Genomic DNA, 18,168 nt, shown 5'->3' on the forward strand with positions numbered 1-18,168 from the left:
CGCGAGACACTAAAAAGTTTCCATAATTTCTGTGAACTTCAGTTTGACTCCACATGAACGTCATGCGTCACTCACAAGCATCACTCCTTTGGCCTGCACATGGAAGACCACCATCATGAGCTCGTTCATCAGCGGGAGTGTTTCAGGTGAACCACGGGCAGAAAGGGGTCCTGGAACCTCCAGATAAAGTAAATAACTTGAAAACCAATCAAAACCTTAAATCTCACTGTGACTGTTCCAGTAAGTGTAAGTGAGCAGTTTACTATACATACATACATACATACATACATACATACATACATACACAAACACTGTCCTGGATACAAATGTGCCACACTCAAGGTTTCATTTCATTTCGTATTAATATAATGAAACTACAAAGACATGATTCAGTTAAAAAGCCAGTGAAAAATCACAGCCTTGGGACATTGATTTTAAAGGAGTTGGGAAACCTGGGAAGTTTAATCCTGTTCAGTTTAACTCCTTAGGGATAAAAGCAGAGATTAACATTGCACAAGGCCTTTTATGAAGCACTTCCCTGTCCGCCCATACTTGACATGAAGTAGGTGCAGCCACGAAGACGAGGCTAATGTTTCCACAGATGCGCTGCCCTGATTTTCACTACATTCATGTAAGAATTCTTACAGAACACGAGTTTCTCAGAACTGCAAAGAGAACTAGATACTTTCTTCTTGTTTACACGTTAAACCACTCAAAGAGAAAAAGGGCTTCAGAACTCAATTTCTTATATTTAATGTGACATTTTGCTTGCAGTTGCTACTAAAACTCAGACTTGGAGCTAAAAGTATTTTAACTTTTAAGACGGTTCACCGTTATGTAGAACAAGAAAGCGCTCATTAAAAAAAACAGGTAGTGTATAGTTTATTCAAGAAGCAAAGGCCATTGGTTCATATTTGAAAAGGACAATTTATTAACAAACATACAAAACAAAAAAAATAAAATAAAACAAAAACAAAAAAAAGGTGGTTGACGGTTCACCTTTATCAAAGTTTGTTTTATTTGAAGCAAAATATACTCCAACCACATACGGACAGTTATGTGCGCTTTCCAATGGCACGCAGCACCTGTTCAGTACAGTGGACTATCAGCCAAATCTATACAGGGCCATCCTGAAGTTTTTGGGTCTCCCTTAACTGGGAGAAAAAAAGGAAATGAAAAATACTCAGCAATGAAAACCCAGCGACAGAGATCCTCCCCGGCTTTACGGTCACACGGCCTTGCGGTGGTACTCTGGTGGCGCTACCTCATAGTCACTGGCGTTGAATAGAGACGACGAATTCTTTGCCAAGTACCTGCATCAGACACACAACGAGTAAAGCTGCATTCTGTATGGCTTGATCAGAGGTGGTAATAGGAAGCAGATGGTCGAAGCAAAAAGTCCATGCAAATCATAACGCACTCTCCTTATTTCCAACAATTCAATTATGCAATTTTGCAGAATTGCTGGAATTTCCCTTGCAGACAAAGTACCCTGCTAAATGGAAAACAGCTGACCAGTTTGAACATTTGAGTGAGGAGACATTCTCCATCCTTGGAAATGCAATAATATTGGCACGGTGCTGGCGACATGACTATTCATGCATGAGAACAGAAGGTTACCTCAAGTAACTCTTCATCACCTTGACAACTCCAGGATAGAAAGTCACTACCTCAGCTGCTACTGTTAGTTAAGGGAAATTACCCCCCCCCCCTAACTAAAAATCAGACAAACCCAATATTTGAAGAGGCTTTTATAAAACTGAACTACATAGAAACTTCCGGGACCGCTGTGAGGTTTTTGCACTTGCTAAATTTCCTTCGGGATCAATAAAGTCTCTATCCATCAATCCATCTAGAGTCATGATATGTTTATGTAAATAATTCCTAGGAGTGAAACAATACAATATATTGTGTTGTAACATTCAATACAAGCCTCTTCAGATCAGAGCAAACACAGAACGCTGATTAAATTACATGAAGTATAATAAACATTTAAAAAGTCAGACGCCCACAGAGCCAGACCCTCCTTCTGAAAGTGTCGCTGCCTCTGAAAATGTTCTTAAAACTGAGACGGAACAACTAACAGTTAATGATGGTACCTAAAACAGAAATGGGCATCTCTATTCTCTATCCGATCCCACTGTGCTCTAAATATGGCCTTGACCCAATTAAAGCAACTGAATCCACACGTCTCGGATGGTCCTCTAATCCAATATTCAACTCCGTCTCACAGTCTCGCTCATTTCGGTATCTCTGGTTAATCGGATTTTCAGGCAAGGCTCCACTCTGCCAAGCATCACTTTTTGACAGTACTTCCTAAAGATCCAGAAGGTAAAGATCAACCCATACTTACTTCAAGAAATCTTGCAGGTAGCTAAGAAGAAGAGCAAGGCTCTTTTCATCCAGCGGCGTGTACGCCAGCATGGCTCCAATTCTCACTGTGAATACAATCATACAATCATACAACATGAAGCACACAGAGCACATCATTACGTCAGCAGTACAGGCTACACACAAGTGGCATCATTATTCGACCCATTTCTCCATGTCTGATGAAAAGCTCTGAAGTGTGAAAGTCTTGAGACGCGGTTCGTAACTGAAGTCTTTAAAGACTCTCAAAACCCATATAGCTGTGTGCTACTTTGTCATTACAAGAAGCACTTAAGGTCTCAATCTGAAAAGTATAGGGCAAGTGCAGTAATTTATAAAAGACCACTCAAGTCAGGAGCCAAACGGGCTGAGAGCGAGTGGTCCATTTTAAAAGGTGAACAACAGACTCAAGAGCAGGTTCACTCTTACAGACTCAATATGCAGAACATGCTGTGAAGATTAATGTTTCCATGCTAACTTTTCAATTCATGGGTCTCTACAAGAAAGAACTCACTCTTTTCTCACTTTTAAATCCAGATTTAAAAGGTTTTCATGAGGGCAGAATGTGGCAGTCTTGGGCTGGAGGTTAGGGAACCAGCCTCGTGACCGGAAGTTCGCCGGTTCGATCCCCAGAGCCGACAGCACATGACTGAGGTGTACTTGAGCAAGACACCTAACCCCCAACTGCTCCCCGGGCGCTGCGGATCGAGCTGCCCACTGCTCTGGGCAAGTGTGCTCACTGCCCCCTAGTGTGTGTGTGTGTGTGCTCACTAGAGTGTATGTGGTGTTTCACTTCACGGATGGGTTAAATGCGGAGGTGAGATTTTCCCCAATGTGGGAGTAATAAGGGTCTCTTAAATCTATAAACATAAAACTAGGTGAACAAAGTACCATTAATACCACCTCCCTCAGTTTTTAAGTTGCCCTCCAGGCAACCAAATGATTCTGTTTCCAGGACCGTAGCAATTCAAAGTTTGTTGGGTCTCATGTATTGACGGGTGGAGGCTAACGATGTCCATTTTAGTGCTTACGTGCCCTCACCACGACCACAGTGACCATAATCTACACCCTCAAGCTTAATTTATGTATATTTTTCCACAAAGTATGAACACAGTAAGAGCTTGGTTGAACAGTCATACCAAAAAGCCTCAGCAGGTGTGGTGCCCCATAAATCTGAGACATTGAGGTGTCTGGATGGTTTGCCAGGATCTCGGCATACTGTGGTCTCTCAAATTTGTAGAGGAGCTGTGTTCCCAGCATAACGTTGAAGTACTCGCGGATGCCAGCAACCACTTCATTCACAGCGTACTCCCTGTTTAAAAACATACACTGAACACTTCAACACAAAGGAGACTTGCCCAGCGTCACCATTAGAAATCATACAAAAGCTGCTCTAAAACAACATGACAATATACGGACACTGCTCTGACTTGACTATGGTTTCCTTTCATTTTCTGACCTCAGTATTTTTTATATAGAAATGTATGTACTTGTTATCAGAGGTCCCTCTTGATTTCTTGTAGTTTGCATAGTCCTCCAGGACAACATCGACATTCTTTTTGGCAGGCAGGTGGAAAAGCTGCAACATCAAAAAAAAAAAAAAAGCCTCATAAATATAGTCGTCTCAAAATTTAAATAAAAGGAACATTAAAGATGTTTTGACAAGAAAACCCCTCTGACTCAAGTAATCTGCACAAAAAGCAATGCAACTCTAGTGCGAGGTAAATTAGGCTTACATTCAGAGGCAGTTTTAAAAACACAGCTGTTTAAAGGGTCACCTGCTTCTGTCTGGTGATCAGGTCCCAGTCATCTACAAGCCATGGTTTTAACTCCTCAGGAATCTTCACCTTTACTTCCACCCGATTGATAAAGGTCTCTTCCTGCAAAACAAAACATTCCCAATAACGGCTTAACAGAATACAACCTGTTCGGGGAGAGGACCTTGGATGTTTAATTACATTTCAGCTAAAATGGCACAGATCAATTATGCAGTTTAATAATGTAGTACACACAAAATCACCACCAGGTTTGGGTATCCAAATTCACCACATCCATGTACTGACTGAATTCTTTTAATAGTACTGAGCATCAAAAAATTGTGTCCTTCAGAATTGAATACCCAAGCAGACAAACAGCCACGAACCAATATACTTGATAGTTTCTAACTTCCAGCACCTCATACTTATTTCTGATTTAAGCCACATAAACTTTCAGTTTGTATGTTAAAAGAAGAAAGAAATGGGGGAGAACAAAAAAAATTTATTTATTTATATATATATATATATATATATATATATATATATATATATATATATATATATATATATATATATATATATATATATATATATATATACACATCATGCAGAAAATGGTATCCAACACAGGTTCTCTGTACTGATAAAAATAAATAAATAACCAATATCCAGTCTTAAATGCCACTATGTAATTTCTTTACTGTGTTTAAGCATATACAGTATCTCACAAAAGTAAGTACACCCCTCATAGTTCTTCAAAAATATCATTATATCTTTTCATGGGACGACACTATAGAAATGAAACTTGGATATAACTTAAGGTGGTCAGCTTATATAGCAGTATAGATTTACTGTCCTCTGAAAAGAACTCACAGCCATTAACGTCTAAATAGCTGGCAACACTAGTCAGTACACCTCACAGTGAAGGGGTCCAAATTGTGCTCAAAGGGTCAATATTTTGTGTGACCACCATTATTATTTAGCACTGCCTGAACCCTCTTGGGCATGGAATTCACCAGAGCTGCACAGGCTGCTGCTGGAATCCTCTTCCACTCCTCCTTGGTGACATTACAGAGCTGGTGGATGTTAGACACCTTGCGCTCCTCCTCCTTTCGCTTAAGGATGCCCCACAGGTGCTCAGTTGGGTTTAGACCATTTAGATCGTGCTCTGCTTCAGAATGCCACAGTACATGTTGGAATTCTTGTGTCCCTCTGTGATCCGCAGCTCCCAGTGCCAGCAACACTCATGCAGCTCCAGACCATGGTGCTACCACCACCATGCTTGACTGTAGGCAAGAGACAGTTGTCTTGGTGCTCCTCACCAGGGCACCACCACACATGTTGGACACCATCTGAGCCAAACAAGTTTATCTTGGTCTCATTAAACCACAGGACATGGTTCCAGCAATCCATGTTCTTGGACTTCTTGTCTTCAGCAAACTTTCCGCGCTTTTTGTGCATCAGCATCAGAAGATTCTTCCTTCTGGGACGACGGCCATGCAGACTGAGTTGATGCATTGGGTGGCGTACGGTCTGAGCACTGACAGACTGACCTCCCTTTTCTTCAACCTCTGCAGCAATGCTGGCAGCACTCAGTCTATTTTTTGAAGCCAACCTTTGGATATGATGCTGAACATTCGGACTCAAACTCTTTGGTCGACCCTGGTGAGGCCTTTTCCGAGTGGAACTGGTTCTGGAAAACCACTTAATGACCATGGCCAGCATGCTATAGCTCGGTTTCAGGGTGTCAGCAATCTTCTTACAGCCTAGGAAATCTTTGTAGAGAGCAACAATTGTATTTCTCACATCCTCAGAGAGTTTTTTTGCCATGTTGAATATCCAGTGGCCAGCATGACGAATTGTACCCAAAAACCCCAAATTTAACAGCCCTGCTCCCCATTCACACCTGGAACCTTGTAACTAACAAGTCACATGACACCAGGGAGGGACGACGACACAATTGGGCACAATCTGAACAGGTTATATCCAAGTTATTTTCTATAGTGTTGTCCCATGAAAAGATATAATAAAATATTTGCAGAAATGTGAGGGGTGCACTCACTTTTGAGAGATACTGTATGCAAGTGTGTCATCAAAGAAGGAATTAACATACACTCTCAACAGTTGGGTCGACACGTGCCCTCTTCTTGCGTGGGGGATGAGGCATTTCTCCTGTACTGGTCCCCTCCCCAGCCCCTGGTGCTAGTAAAGAACCAGACAAATTCAGACACTCTTATCACAACCAACATTATAATCACTACTATGATTACTTCTACACACACACACACACACACACACACACACACACACACACACAATATGTCCAAAAGTTTGCAGACACTTATCCAATGTTTACACTGAAATCAAAAGGTATAACTAGCAACTTTGCCCCCTCGGCTGCACCAACAACCCTTTACTCTTCTAATAGGCTTTACACTAGATGCTGGAACATTGCTGCGAGGATCTGATTGCATTCCATATTAGGAACAGTCAATAGTACTCCATCATTCCAGAGAACACAGTACCACTGTTGCATAGTATTCTGTTCCACTGTCAGTCTTTTCTACTGGGAATCTGGGCCAATTAAAAGAAGTGTCTGGATAATTCTGGATATATTATCTCATCAACATTCAATTGAACATCAATGTTCAAATACATGTAAATCTATCATTTCAGTGACTCCATAAAAATATTAAAACTTACTCTTTTGTTTGTTCTTTTTTGTTTTCCTGTAAAGGAGATTGAACACACATGAACAAAAACACTGCTGAACACCGCTTATCTTGACTTGTGAGGAAGAAGATCGTCAAATTCACAGAAAATAACTCACACATCAACGTTTTTTTGCTGCACAGCAGCTATTTTCTTGCTTGGTGCGACTCCCCTCATCCTTCCCTCAACATAATGGTCTCTGTTAAGGGGAAAAAAAAAAAAAAAAGAAGTGTGGTTGAAATGGAAAGGCTTTACAGTAATATAGCACTCTTCATTCAAACTGGTCCATACAGTAAATATACAGTTACATGAAAAGAAATTGGTAAATTACAGCCGAACCATTAAAAGAATAAATACATACATACATAAATAAATAAACAAACACACACACAAGACAAATGACACATGTAAGGCTTTCTTCCGTGGCGTGGTTTAGCGGAGAACTTACTGATTTGCCTTCTGAAGCTCTTTCTGTTTCTGCAGATTACTGTCCACATATTTGAGTACACGGCTTTCAGGAACCCATTCGTCCCAGCTGAAAACAGAATGCGTTTTGAAGAACTTTCAAATGAATGGAATAAACCAATAACATAAACAGTGTAATGCAATCATTGTTTTAAATCATGAAAATCTTCTGACAGTGCTGTGGGGGGAAAAAACAATATTAATATTGGTGCAGAACCCACTCACTAACATTAAAACCACAGAGTGAATGAGGGAAAACTTACTTCTTGTTCCATCCACTATAATGAATGAAGTATTTCACCTGCTTGTCCTTGATATTGATTTTTACACACTGTAAAGAGAGATTTCAAATAAGTGAATGTACACATGAACTACGACCTCAAGCTGAAGCCAGAGATCAAACAGACTCAACAGACTGATCATTTTCACTGGCGTGTAGCAGCGTGAAAAGCCTTTCTTGCCCAAGAAGAAACCAGGCTGGCTTTTAGAGAAGGGGTTGTTTGTGTGTTAGTTACAGAAATGAAAATGTCAAGTTATATAATTCAAAACAGTATGGAGCAAAGGTTTTGTATATTTTGTACCTTATTACTGCTACTGTCTATCATCAGCGTGATAAATGATATACTGAGTCAATTACATCCACTTTCATAACAGTAAAACCACCCATTTGTATCTATACCCTGTGCATTTTTTTAGCTCCACTTACCATCTAGGTGCACTTTGCAGTTCCACAATTTCACACTGTAGTCCATCTGTTTCTCTGCTTAATTTCCACCCTGTTCTTCAGTGGCCAGGACCCTAACAGCACCACCACAGAGCAGGTATTATTTGAATGGTCGATCATTCTCAGCGCTGCAGTGACACCGACTTGGTGGTGGTGTGTTACTATACGATGCACTGATACGAGTGGATCAGATGCATGATCCACGCACCCTGTTCTTCAGTGGCCGGGACCACGCATGATCGTTCTCCGTGCTGCAGTGGATCGGACGGAGATTTTAAACACTGCGTCCACTCACGGTCACAGCATCGCTGAGGTGATGCACTGAGGCGCGGAGAACGATCACTCGTCCAAGCAATACTCGCCCTGTGGTGGTCCCGGCCATTGAAGAACAGGGTGAAGCCTGCAGAGAACATGAGAAGGACTACAGCCTGAAATTGCAGAACTACACAGAGCACACATGGGGCAAGCGGAGCTGAGAAGAATGTGCAATGACTGTAGATACAAGGAGGCGTTTTAACGTTGTGCCTTCATAACAATGGGATGAAAATCAGTTACCTTAGCTTCGTATAGCAATGGCCCATGAAAACACAGCACTCGTTCACCTAAAATAAAACACAATTTAAAAAGCCAGCTCAGCATTAGAGAATTCAAGCATCTGTTTTAAAGTGGACCCCCCCCCACCTTCCCCATCCCCATCCCGTTTATCCTGCACGGTAGTTATTTGTTATAAAGCTGATAAAAACACAGTAAAATGAGCGATAATAACCAGTGACACGAAGCTCGTTCATGGGACACATTTCTCAGAGGGACAATAACAACCTCGAGGCAGCCGTGCGGTATTAGAGCCACCGAGGAATTGGGCTAACTAGCCGTCTCGCACGTGAAGCAAACATCAGCAGAGGTGAGAGGGACCCTCGCTCGCCGTGTGTAGGCTTGCATAACCTCTCCAAAGGCTCGCCAGTCAGCCAACTACTCAGAAAGTAATCCAGACTGGAGCAGAGCAGCGGAGTAAACTCAACGCTGGACTAGCTTGCCGAGCGGCTACTGCTAGCGAGGATGCGTCGACGGCCAAACTCGACCGACTGCCTTCATTTCTCGGCGCTTTCCCTCCGACACGCAACGAAAACGGCAGTGCCGTCCCAGCAGTGCCGCACATGTGCTGCTCCCGTCTGCTCGTCTGCCTCAAAGAGCTCGTGGCCGAGGACCACACAACAGCTCCAGCTCCACCGCGCGCCATTGTGAGGTCCTCCAGCCCGAGCAGCCGCGCAGCCGCGCAGCCTGGAGCCATTTTCTGCTCCACGCACTGCGTTTCAGACGCAGCCTTACCTTCTTGAAATTTAGGTTTAGGGTCCTGTTTAGGCGCCATTCACAGATTAAACAATAAAAGTAGCTGGAAAATCAAATCCAGGCATCGCCAGCTCCGAGTTCGCTCAGACACAGTGAAGGCGCCGCGCTACGGCTCTGCGTTGACGCGTTATTTCAGCGCCCTGGACACGTGACCCTCCCCACACATAAACAGCGGCTCTGTCCGCGCAGAGGAGGAGGGAAACGAAACGACTGCAACTTTGACTTGAGAGGAAGCGACTCCAGAAAAGGTTCATTCATCCACTCATAAATAAATAAACAAATAAATAAATAAATAGCCCTGTAAACGGTTTTCACATGTTTACGTTTTGCTGTGAGGTCTTGAACGGGCTATTCAGAGAGTGTGCATTTATTTATGAAAGGCTTTAGTGTTGCGTCAGAAATCACCCACTAGCCGCGTTCACACGCAGCCTAATAATCCGTTAATAATCCGACTGACAGCGCAATCGGAATAGAATGCGTCCAGGTAAACACCTCAGTCGGAATAGACTAATCCGATCGACGCCAATCGGAATACAGTTTCTATCCGATTGAACGAGGCGGGTGAACCTGTAAATAACCCGTTAAATAGAAGAATAATAGCCGTGTGAACGCCTGAATCCGATTACGCTCCAATCGGAAGGGGGAAGGACGTTCTGCGCATGCGCGGCGCGTCATAGCGAATGTTTATAACGGGTCTGCGGGGGAGACGAGGTTTATACTCTGAGCTTTAAAAGACGGCGGCGGGGCGGACGGGCAGCTTGTGCGTCTCAGAGCACGACGTCTTCCTTTATAAGCGCATGTGAAGGGCGTTTCTCTGAGTCTGACGTCAGTTTAAAGCAGTTAAACACACAGACGCGGCTCACGTGATGCTCGCTGTCATGGTAACGTTCTCTCTCAGCGCTGCTCCACGCATGCGCGTCATTCTGCTTCGGGTTACTTGTAGTGGGCATGTAAACAAAGATTTGCGTCAGATTGTTGGGCAGAGTGAGCAAAGCAAGCAAAGTTTATTTATATAGCGCTTTTTACAACAGATGTCACAAAGCAACTTTACACAACTATCAGTATTACAGAAAGGAAAGAAAAGAAAATCCGGGGCCGAGCCTCCATGAGTGGAGCAAAACCTCCCTAAAAGAGGAAGAAACCTTGAGAGGAACCAAGACTCAGAAGGGGAGCCCATCCTCCTACGGTCCACACCGGATAGCAAACATTATTAGTATGAAGTTTTATAGTACAAAGTGGGAAAAAGAGAAGATCTGAGGGTGAGGACTGCACAGCGTTGTAAAGCAAGAAGCTCAGTGGTGGTCAAGCCGGTCCAGAAGGCTGGTGACCTGCGGCAGCCGATCAAGGCAGAAGAGGCAGCAGCATCAGACGCTCAGGATGGGCAGCTGATCAGCTCAGCAGAGAAAGATGCAGTCAGTTCTGTAAAGAGTGGCTGACCACAGATTACAGTATAACAGCAGCAGAGACTCCGGCAGGTCCAGATCTGACAGGGAGACTAATCACCAAAGGCTCGACTATACAAGCACGTTTTTAGCCTAGACTTAAAAACTGAGGCTGAGTCTGATTCCCAAATAACCTCAGTCTGGATCTGTAATCCGATTGTATTCAACCAGACTGGCAGAAATCTTTGCATGTAAACACAGCCAGTGCCACCTTGTATGCAAATGAGTAATATACCAGTGTGTTTAAGAAATGTTTGGCATGTTGGCTTTAGGTTATTTGTTCTTCAGCGTTTATTCACAGGGTTATTGAGCTGAGGACTTGTATTGTGGAGGCGGGACATTTGTGTGTGGTGAGCAGAAAGAGCTGAGAGTGAGACGTGAGCTGAGTAAAGAGTGAACTGTTCGTAAAAAGAAGCCTCTGCGCATGTACGCTGTAGCTGTGGCCGACAGCAGCTGGAGAATAAAATTACTTAAGCGAAAGCTGTGTGTCTTTTTTTTTTTTTTTTTTTTTTTTTTTTTAAACCTGTCATGTCTGGCCATTTTTGCAATCGGAATGGTAATCCGAATGTACTGATGTACCAAACATATTTGTTTTCACAAGAAAAAGCTCTATAGGTTACTAAAGCCTATTCTTGTTAAAGTTTTTATTTTATTTGTTTGGCCAGTCCTGACAGGCAATAAAAAAGAGGACAGGAAAGAAAGAGAAGAAGGGAGGAGAGAGAAAAAAAAAAATAAATAATAATAAATCATAATAATGATAATTAAGTAAATAAATAAATAGAAAAAAATAATAATAATAATAAAAAAAGAGAGAAAAAACAAATAAAATAAGTAAATAAACAGACAACTAAATAAAAATAAATAGATACAGTGCATCCGGAAAGTATTCACAGCGCTTCACTTTTTCCACATTTTGTTTTGTTACAGCCTTATTCCAAATTGAATTAAATTAATCTTTTTCCTCTAAATTCTACACAAAATACCCCATTGTGACCATGTGAAAAACGTTTTCTCGAGAGTTTTGAAAATTTATTAAAATTAAAAAACAAAGAAATCATATTTACATAAGTATTCACAGCCTTTGCTTAATACTTTGTAGAACCACCTTTGGCAGCAACTACAGCCTCAAGTCTTTTTGAATATGATGCCACAAGCTTGGCACACCTATCTTTAGGCAGTTTTGCCCATTCTTCTTTGCAGTACCTCTGAAGCTCCATCAGGTTGGATGGGAGACGTCTGTGCACAGCCATTTTCAGATCTCTCCAGAGATGTTCAATCGGATTCAAGTCTGGGCTCTGGCTGGGCCACTCCAGGACATTCACAGAGTGGTCCTGAAGCCACTGCTTTGAGATCTTGGCTGTGTGCTTCGGATCGTTGTCCTGCTGAAAAATGAACCGTCGCCACAGTCTGAGGTCAAGAGCGCTCTGGAGCAGGTTTTTATCCAGGATGTCTCTGTACATTGCGGCATTCATCTTTCCCTCTATCCTGACTAGTCTGCCAGTTCCTGCTGCTGAGAAACATCCCCATAGCATGATGCTGCCACCACCATGCTTGACTGTAGGGATGGTATTGGCCTCGTGATGAGCAGTGCCTGGTTTCCTCCAAACATGACGCCTGGCATTCACACCAAAGAGTTCAATCTTTGTCTCATCAGACCAGAGAATTTTGTTTCTCATGGTCTGAGAGTCCTTCAGGTGCCTTTTTGCAAATTCCAGACGGGCTGCCTTGTGCCTTTTACTAAGGAGTGGCTTTCGCCTGGCCACTCTGCCATACAGGCCTGATTGGTGGATTGCTGCAGAGATGGTTGTCCTTCTGCAAGGTTCTCCTCTCTCCACGGAGGAACGCTGGAGCTCTGACAGAGTGATCATTGGGTTCTTGGTCACCTCCCTGACCAAGGCCCTTCTCCCCCGATCGCTCAATTTAGACGGCCGGCCAGCTCTAGGAAGAGTCCTGGTGGTTCCGAACTTCTTCCATTTACGAATGATGGAGGCCACTGTGCTCATTGGGACCTTCAACGCAGCAGTAATTTTTCTGTATCCTTCCCCAGATTTGTGCCTCGAGACAATTTTGTCTCGGAGGTCTACAGACAATTCCTTTGACTTCATGCTTGGTGTTTGCGCTCTGACATGCAGTCAACTGTGGGACCTTATATAGACAGGTGTGTGCCTTTCCAAATCATGTCCAATCAACCACAGGTGGACTCCATTTAAGCTGTAGAAACATCTCAAGGATGATCAGTGGAAACAGGATGCACCTGAGCTCAATTTTGAGCTTCATGGCAAAGGCTGTGAATACTTATGTAAATATGATTTCTTTGTTTTTTAATTTTAATACATTTTCAAAACTCTCGAGAAAACTTTTTTCACATGGTCACAATGGGGTATTTTGTGTAGAATTTTGAGGAAAAAGATTAATATAATTAAATTTGGAATAAGGCTGTAACAAAACAAAATGTGGAAAAAGTGAAGCGCTGTGAATACTTTCCGGATGCACTGTAAATAAGTAAGTTAAAAAAAAAAAAAAAAAAAGGGAGGGGAAAAAAACAATTATACAGATATACATACATATACATATTCACATATACATATACATATATACACCCAGACATAATTCTACTATTTGCTGCTACATACATACACATGTTTACATATCTATACATATGCCTCTATACATATACACCCACCCACCACACACAATTCTACTGTTAACTGTTAGCTGTGTGTCTTTTAATAGCAGAGAACCCAACAATACATCCAATAGACGATAATAAAGGGTCTGGACCTTGATGGTAGGCATACCATAGCCAGCCTGGCTTAACTGCTATAGCATTCATGCTGAAAAGCTCCATTAGAATCATTAGGACTAAAATGTGAAGGTTTTGTTTTCTAATGGGATCTAAAGGTGTCTTACAGGAAACTTGTGCTCCCTAATTATGCTAAATCCATCCATCCATCCACTGTCTAAGCCACTTCTCCCTCAGGGTCATCCGGGTGCCGGAGCCCATCCCAGCGGTCATCGGGCGGATGACCGCATACACCCAGGACAGGTCGCCAGTCCATCGCAGGGCAGATAGACAGACACAAACAGTCACTCACACACTCAGGGGCAATGTAACATGTCCAATTGGCCTGACTTCATGTCTTTGGACGGTGGGAGGAAACCGGAGAACCTGGAGGAACCCCACACAGACACGTGGAGAACATGCAAACTCCACACAGAGAGGATGCTAAATCCCATTAGGAAACCATCTGACGTATCCATCTGGTATTATTAAAGATGAGCTGGTTGGACCTTTTCGGGTTGAAGATGGGCTCAAAATCAACTCCCAAGCCTACTGCCAGTTTTTAGAAGACACTTTCTTTAAGTAGTGGTCCAGGAAGAAGCTGCATCTTTCAAAAAGACGATGATTTTTATGCAGGACGATGCTCCATCACATGCATCCAAGGACTCCTCTGCATGGCTCGCCAGTAAAGGCATTAAAGATGAAAACCTCACTTCATTTTTCTTAAACATTCATGTTTGAGGTTTATTAACATTTTGGATTAACCGAGAGCGCTGCAGTTGGTCATTAATAAAAATAAGACTTGCCTAATAATTGTGCACACAATATATATATATATATGGAAGAAAACCTTGTATCTCCAAAATAATAACTTTACAGGAGAAGGAAATAATCTACTTTACTTTTAATGGAAGTCAATGGAACCAGACATGTTTCCAAGCACTTTTAGGTCATTTCTTTTGGTCCATTCATCATTAAATTTACACACAATGTAAAGACCAACAGGCATTTTCTAATTATATTAAAAACTGAAAAATGTCAAAAATGGAGATACAAGGTTTTCTTCTGACAGCAGTGAGATATATATATATATATATATATATATATATATATGTGTGTGTGTGTGTGTGTGTGTGTGTATGTGCGTATATATTAATATTATTTGTATATATTCCAGTATTATTGCTAATAAACCTTTCCTCCCCAGACAAACATCTTTTTAAGTGTATGCTCTTTTTTTTCAGGTGCCTAAACCTGGAAAATTATACTTAATATTTTTATTTGCACAGTAGTGTAGGTACAAATAGTTTATACTACATATTCTGTTGGTTCAGAAAGAAAAATAATGGTGAATGGAGACAGCAAAAGTTACTTGACCAGTTTATTTATTTACTTTTTAGAGTTCCACATGAAAATTTCCATTTCTTCAACAGACATGACCATCGCAGTGCAACAAGACAAAGGTCAGTGCACTTTGCTTGAATAGAGTTCAAATTCTGTCCTGTTACTGTAAAAAGTGAAGGAATCTGTGCTTTTACTTTTTAAAAGATTAACATTAGCATTCAAATGAGCAGAAAAAGACTTTGGTGGTGATTTTGGGCTGTTCCACCTCACAGTGAACGTCCATGAAAACATTCAGATCTTCCAGTAGCTCACTTCAGTGTTGCTTGGCTTAATTTCAAGCAAGTGAATGGTAAAATCATGATTTACCCCATTGATTCATTTAAAACATTATATATTAATTTAACAAAAAAGTCGTTTTAATTCGTTTTAAATTGAATAATTTAATTAAGCCGTCCCACATTTTACGAGCAACCCTGTTAGACAAACCTGCTCCCTCTTGTAAAACAGTGGAACATTCGATTTGTTATGATATATACAGGAATTTGCATCATCTGCAGATTGACCATCAGACAGGTCATCAGCCTATTCTCAACTTATTTTCTGAAAAATAGATTTGGCTGCATGTGTAAACCTCGGTCATTCAACCCTGATAGCAAAATTACTGTTAGAATAAAGAATTCTTTGAAATGTACGTAAAACTATATGGTTTTTTAACAGCAGGCAAAGCGTTTTTTCGTTGGGAGTGACCAGGCTGAACAAGATTAGAAATGAGCAGATCAGAGGGACAGTGAAGGTGGAGCAGTTTGGAGATAAAGCCAGAGAGGCCAGGTTGAGATGGTTTGGACATGTGTTGAGGAGGAATAGTGGATATATTGGGCAAAGAATGTTGGAGATGGAGCTGCCGGGTAGAAGGAGAAGAGGTGGACCTCAGAGAAGGTTTATGGATGTAATGAAGGTGGACATGGAGATGGTTGGTGTGAAAGTAGAGGAGGCAGTGGATAGGGCGAGATGGAGGCAGATGATCCGCTGTGGCGACCCCTAAAGAGGGAGCAGCCGAAAGAAGAAGAAGAACAGCAGGCAAAGCGTACACCCTGTCAAGCTGACCACTCCTGAAATGATTTTAGATGAAAATGAAATGGAAACGTCTTAAAACAAAGATTTGAACGTCTGTTTTTTAAATGAACTTGATCTCAGCTTAATGGTGGATATAATCTCTGTGTTCTACCGCGTTACTCTGTCCCTGAAGGTGAAAGTGGCTCGGATAGTGTTTGATTTGACAGCCTGACGAGGGAAAATAACATTTACAAGCACTTACTTTAATACTTTGCCAGAAAACACCAAAGAAAAAGGTTTATAAACACAGGTTTTGACCTAGACAGCGAAGTAAAAGACAGTCTCTCTCTTATCTGGCTGAGCTTGGTGACATGACGCCTCTCAGGGTTCCTGGCTGAGAGCTCTTCAGCTTCGCCCTGAACTCCCTCCTCATGAGGCAGTAAATGAAGGGGTTCAGGCAGCTGTTGGTGTGAGCTAAGCAGACGCTGGCGGGGAACACGTAAGTGTGGACGGTGTAAAACGCTTCGTCCCAGTAAATCACGTTGAACTTGACTAAAACGCCCCAGAAGGTGATGGCCTGGTTCGGCAGCCAGCACAGAAAGAAGGACAGCACCATGAGAGTGACCGTCTTAGTCACTCGGAGCTTCCTCCTGGACCTGCAGTTGTTCATGCTGCGCGTCTTCACGAACCTCAGGAGCAGCCCGTAAGACACGGACAGGACCAGCATGGGCAGCACGAAAGCGAGCAGGATCTTCTGGAGGTGATAAAAGGCGAGCCAGTACTGTCCGGCGGGGAACTTCAGCAGGCAAAGTTCCTCTCCGGCCACGTTGGTCACCGCTGAAAAGATGGCAGTGGGAGCCGTGGCCACTGTGGCCAGGAACCACAGTAGCGCGCACGCCCACCTGACCGAGCCCACAGACCGGAGCTGGGGGGTCTTGGTGGAGGAGACGATGGAGAAGTAGCGCGTGACGCTCATGGCGGTGAGGAAGAAGACGCTCGCGTACATGTTCATCACCGTCACCGACAGCACAGTCTTACACATGGCGTCTCCGAACGGCCAGCTGAAGTCCAGGGCAGTGTCCACCGCCCAGAAGGGCAAAGTCAGCACAAACTGGCAGTCGGTCAGAGCCAAGTTGAAGATGAAGACGTCAATGCTGGAGCGCCTTCTGCCGCGCTTCGTCCTCATCAGGAAGAACACCAGCAGGTTCCCGGCCAAACCGACGGCGCACACAAAAGAGTAAACGATGGAGATGGTTATCCTAAGGACAGGGCTTCTGTCAGCAGTCACGTCGATGTCCTCGAGGTTTCCAAACCTGCCAAGGTCCGGTGAAGTTCGGTTAAACTGCCCGCTGCTGTTCTGCTCAGCCATCATCTGTCCAGGATGGGAGAGTCGCCAGCAGCCTTGCCTCACCTGTGAGCTCTGCACTGAGGCGCCGAGGAGAACTAGTGCCAACACCAGCGCCTCACCACAGCCCGCCCACCCAAATCCAGGATTGGCCAGACCACTCTGACAGCCACTGCTGCTCTGCTGAAAAAAGCACCATTAGAACCATTAGCATTAGAACTTTGATGATTTTGCTTTCTAAAGAGAATTGGCTTGATGGTTACTATGAGAGAGCACCGTCAGATTCACCTGGATTCAGGTTCAGAACACCTTGTAAACCGTTAGAGTCCTTTACACTGTGGTATATTAGGAAAGCACTAACACTTGGACACCACAAGGAACCGTCAGAGACCTTTAATAGTTTCTATGATTTCTTTCAGCAGGTTGGGTAGATTACTTAATAAGTGTAACCAAGCACTGATTACAAAAACATGGCTAGAAACAATCCATGACTGAGGTGTCCTTGAGCAAGACACCTAACCCCCAACTGCTGGATTGGGCTGCCCACCGCTCCGGGCAAGTGTGCTCACTGCCCCCTAGTGTGTGTGTGCTCGCTAGTGTGTATGTGGTGTTTCACTTCACGGACGGGTTAAATGAGGAGGTGAAATTTCCCCGTTTGTGGGATTAATAAGGTTCTCTTAATCCATAAACATAAAACTAAGTGAACAAAGTACCATTAAGTTATGATATCTACTACTTTATATGTCAAAATACAGAAGTGATATTATTAACAGGATTTACAGTGTCATGTTTTCTGATACATATTCAGCATCAAGAGCAATTGCCTA

At 42.9% G+C, this 18,168-nt stretch overlaps 2 protein-coding genes across 2 annotated transcripts; both read right to left on the minus strand.

The window, feature by feature from the left end:
- Nucleotides 1-869: 869 nt before the first annotated feature.
- Nucleotides 870-9,558, minus strand: morf4l1 (mortality factor 4 like 1). The gene is made up of 12 exons (XM_017691872.2): nucleotides 9,355-9,558; nucleotides 8,584-8,630; nucleotides 7,568-7,635; nucleotides 7,288-7,374; nucleotides 6,958-7,038; nucleotides 6,831-6,856; nucleotides 6,241-6,329; nucleotides 4,149-4,250; nucleotides 3,861-3,949; nucleotides 3,510-3,682; nucleotides 2,354-2,438; nucleotides 870-1,313 (listed from the first exon to the last, which is right to left on the minus strand). The coding sequence occupies exons 1-12, from the start codon at nucleotides 9,392-9,394 to the stop codon at nucleotides 1,229-1,231; spliced, it is 972 nt and encodes a 323-aa protein (XP_017547361.1). The 5' UTR covers nucleotides 9,395-9,558; the 3' UTR covers nucleotides 870-1,228.
- A 6,384-nt stretch (nucleotides 9,559-15,942) lies between these two features.
- On the minus strand, nucleotides 15,943-17,441 carry rxfp3.3a3 (relaxin family peptide receptor 3.3a3). Its single transcript, XM_017710570.2, has one exon. It carries the CDS (start codon nucleotides 17,366-17,368, stop codon nucleotides 16,346-16,348), a length of 1,023 nt encoding a protein of 340 aa, XP_017566059.1. The 5' UTR covers nucleotides 17,369-17,441; the 3' UTR covers nucleotides 15,943-16,345.
- Nucleotides 17,442-18,168: the final 727 nt, after the last annotated feature.

The sequence above is a fragment of the Pygocentrus nattereri genome, chromosome 7 (assembly GCF_015220715.1).
Source record: "Pygocentrus nattereri isolate fPygNat1 chromosome 7, fPygNat1.pri, whole genome shotgun sequence".
Classification (NCBI taxonomy): Eukaryota; Metazoa; Chordata; class Actinopteri; order Characiformes; family Serrasalmidae; genus Pygocentrus; species Pygocentrus nattereri.

Bases quoted from the DNA above. Each gene is read 5' to 3' on its own strand.
- morf4l1 (XM_017691872.2), bottom strand. From the start codon at position 9,394: ATGGCGCCTAAACAGGACCCTAAACCTAAATTTCAAGAAG. The intron at 4,251-6,240 runs GTATGTTAATTC...TTTGTTTTGCAG, and splicing joins TCGACCCAACTGTTGAGAGT to GAAGAGACCTTTATCAATCG. The intron at 3,683-3,860 runs GTACATACATTT...GTTTTTAAACAG, and splicing joins AGAGGGACCTCTGATAACAA to GGAGTACGCTGTGAATGAAG.
- rxfp3.3a3 (XM_017710570.2), bottom strand. From the start codon at position 17,368: ATGATGGCTGAGCAGAACAGCAGCGGGCAGTTTAACCGAACTTCACCG.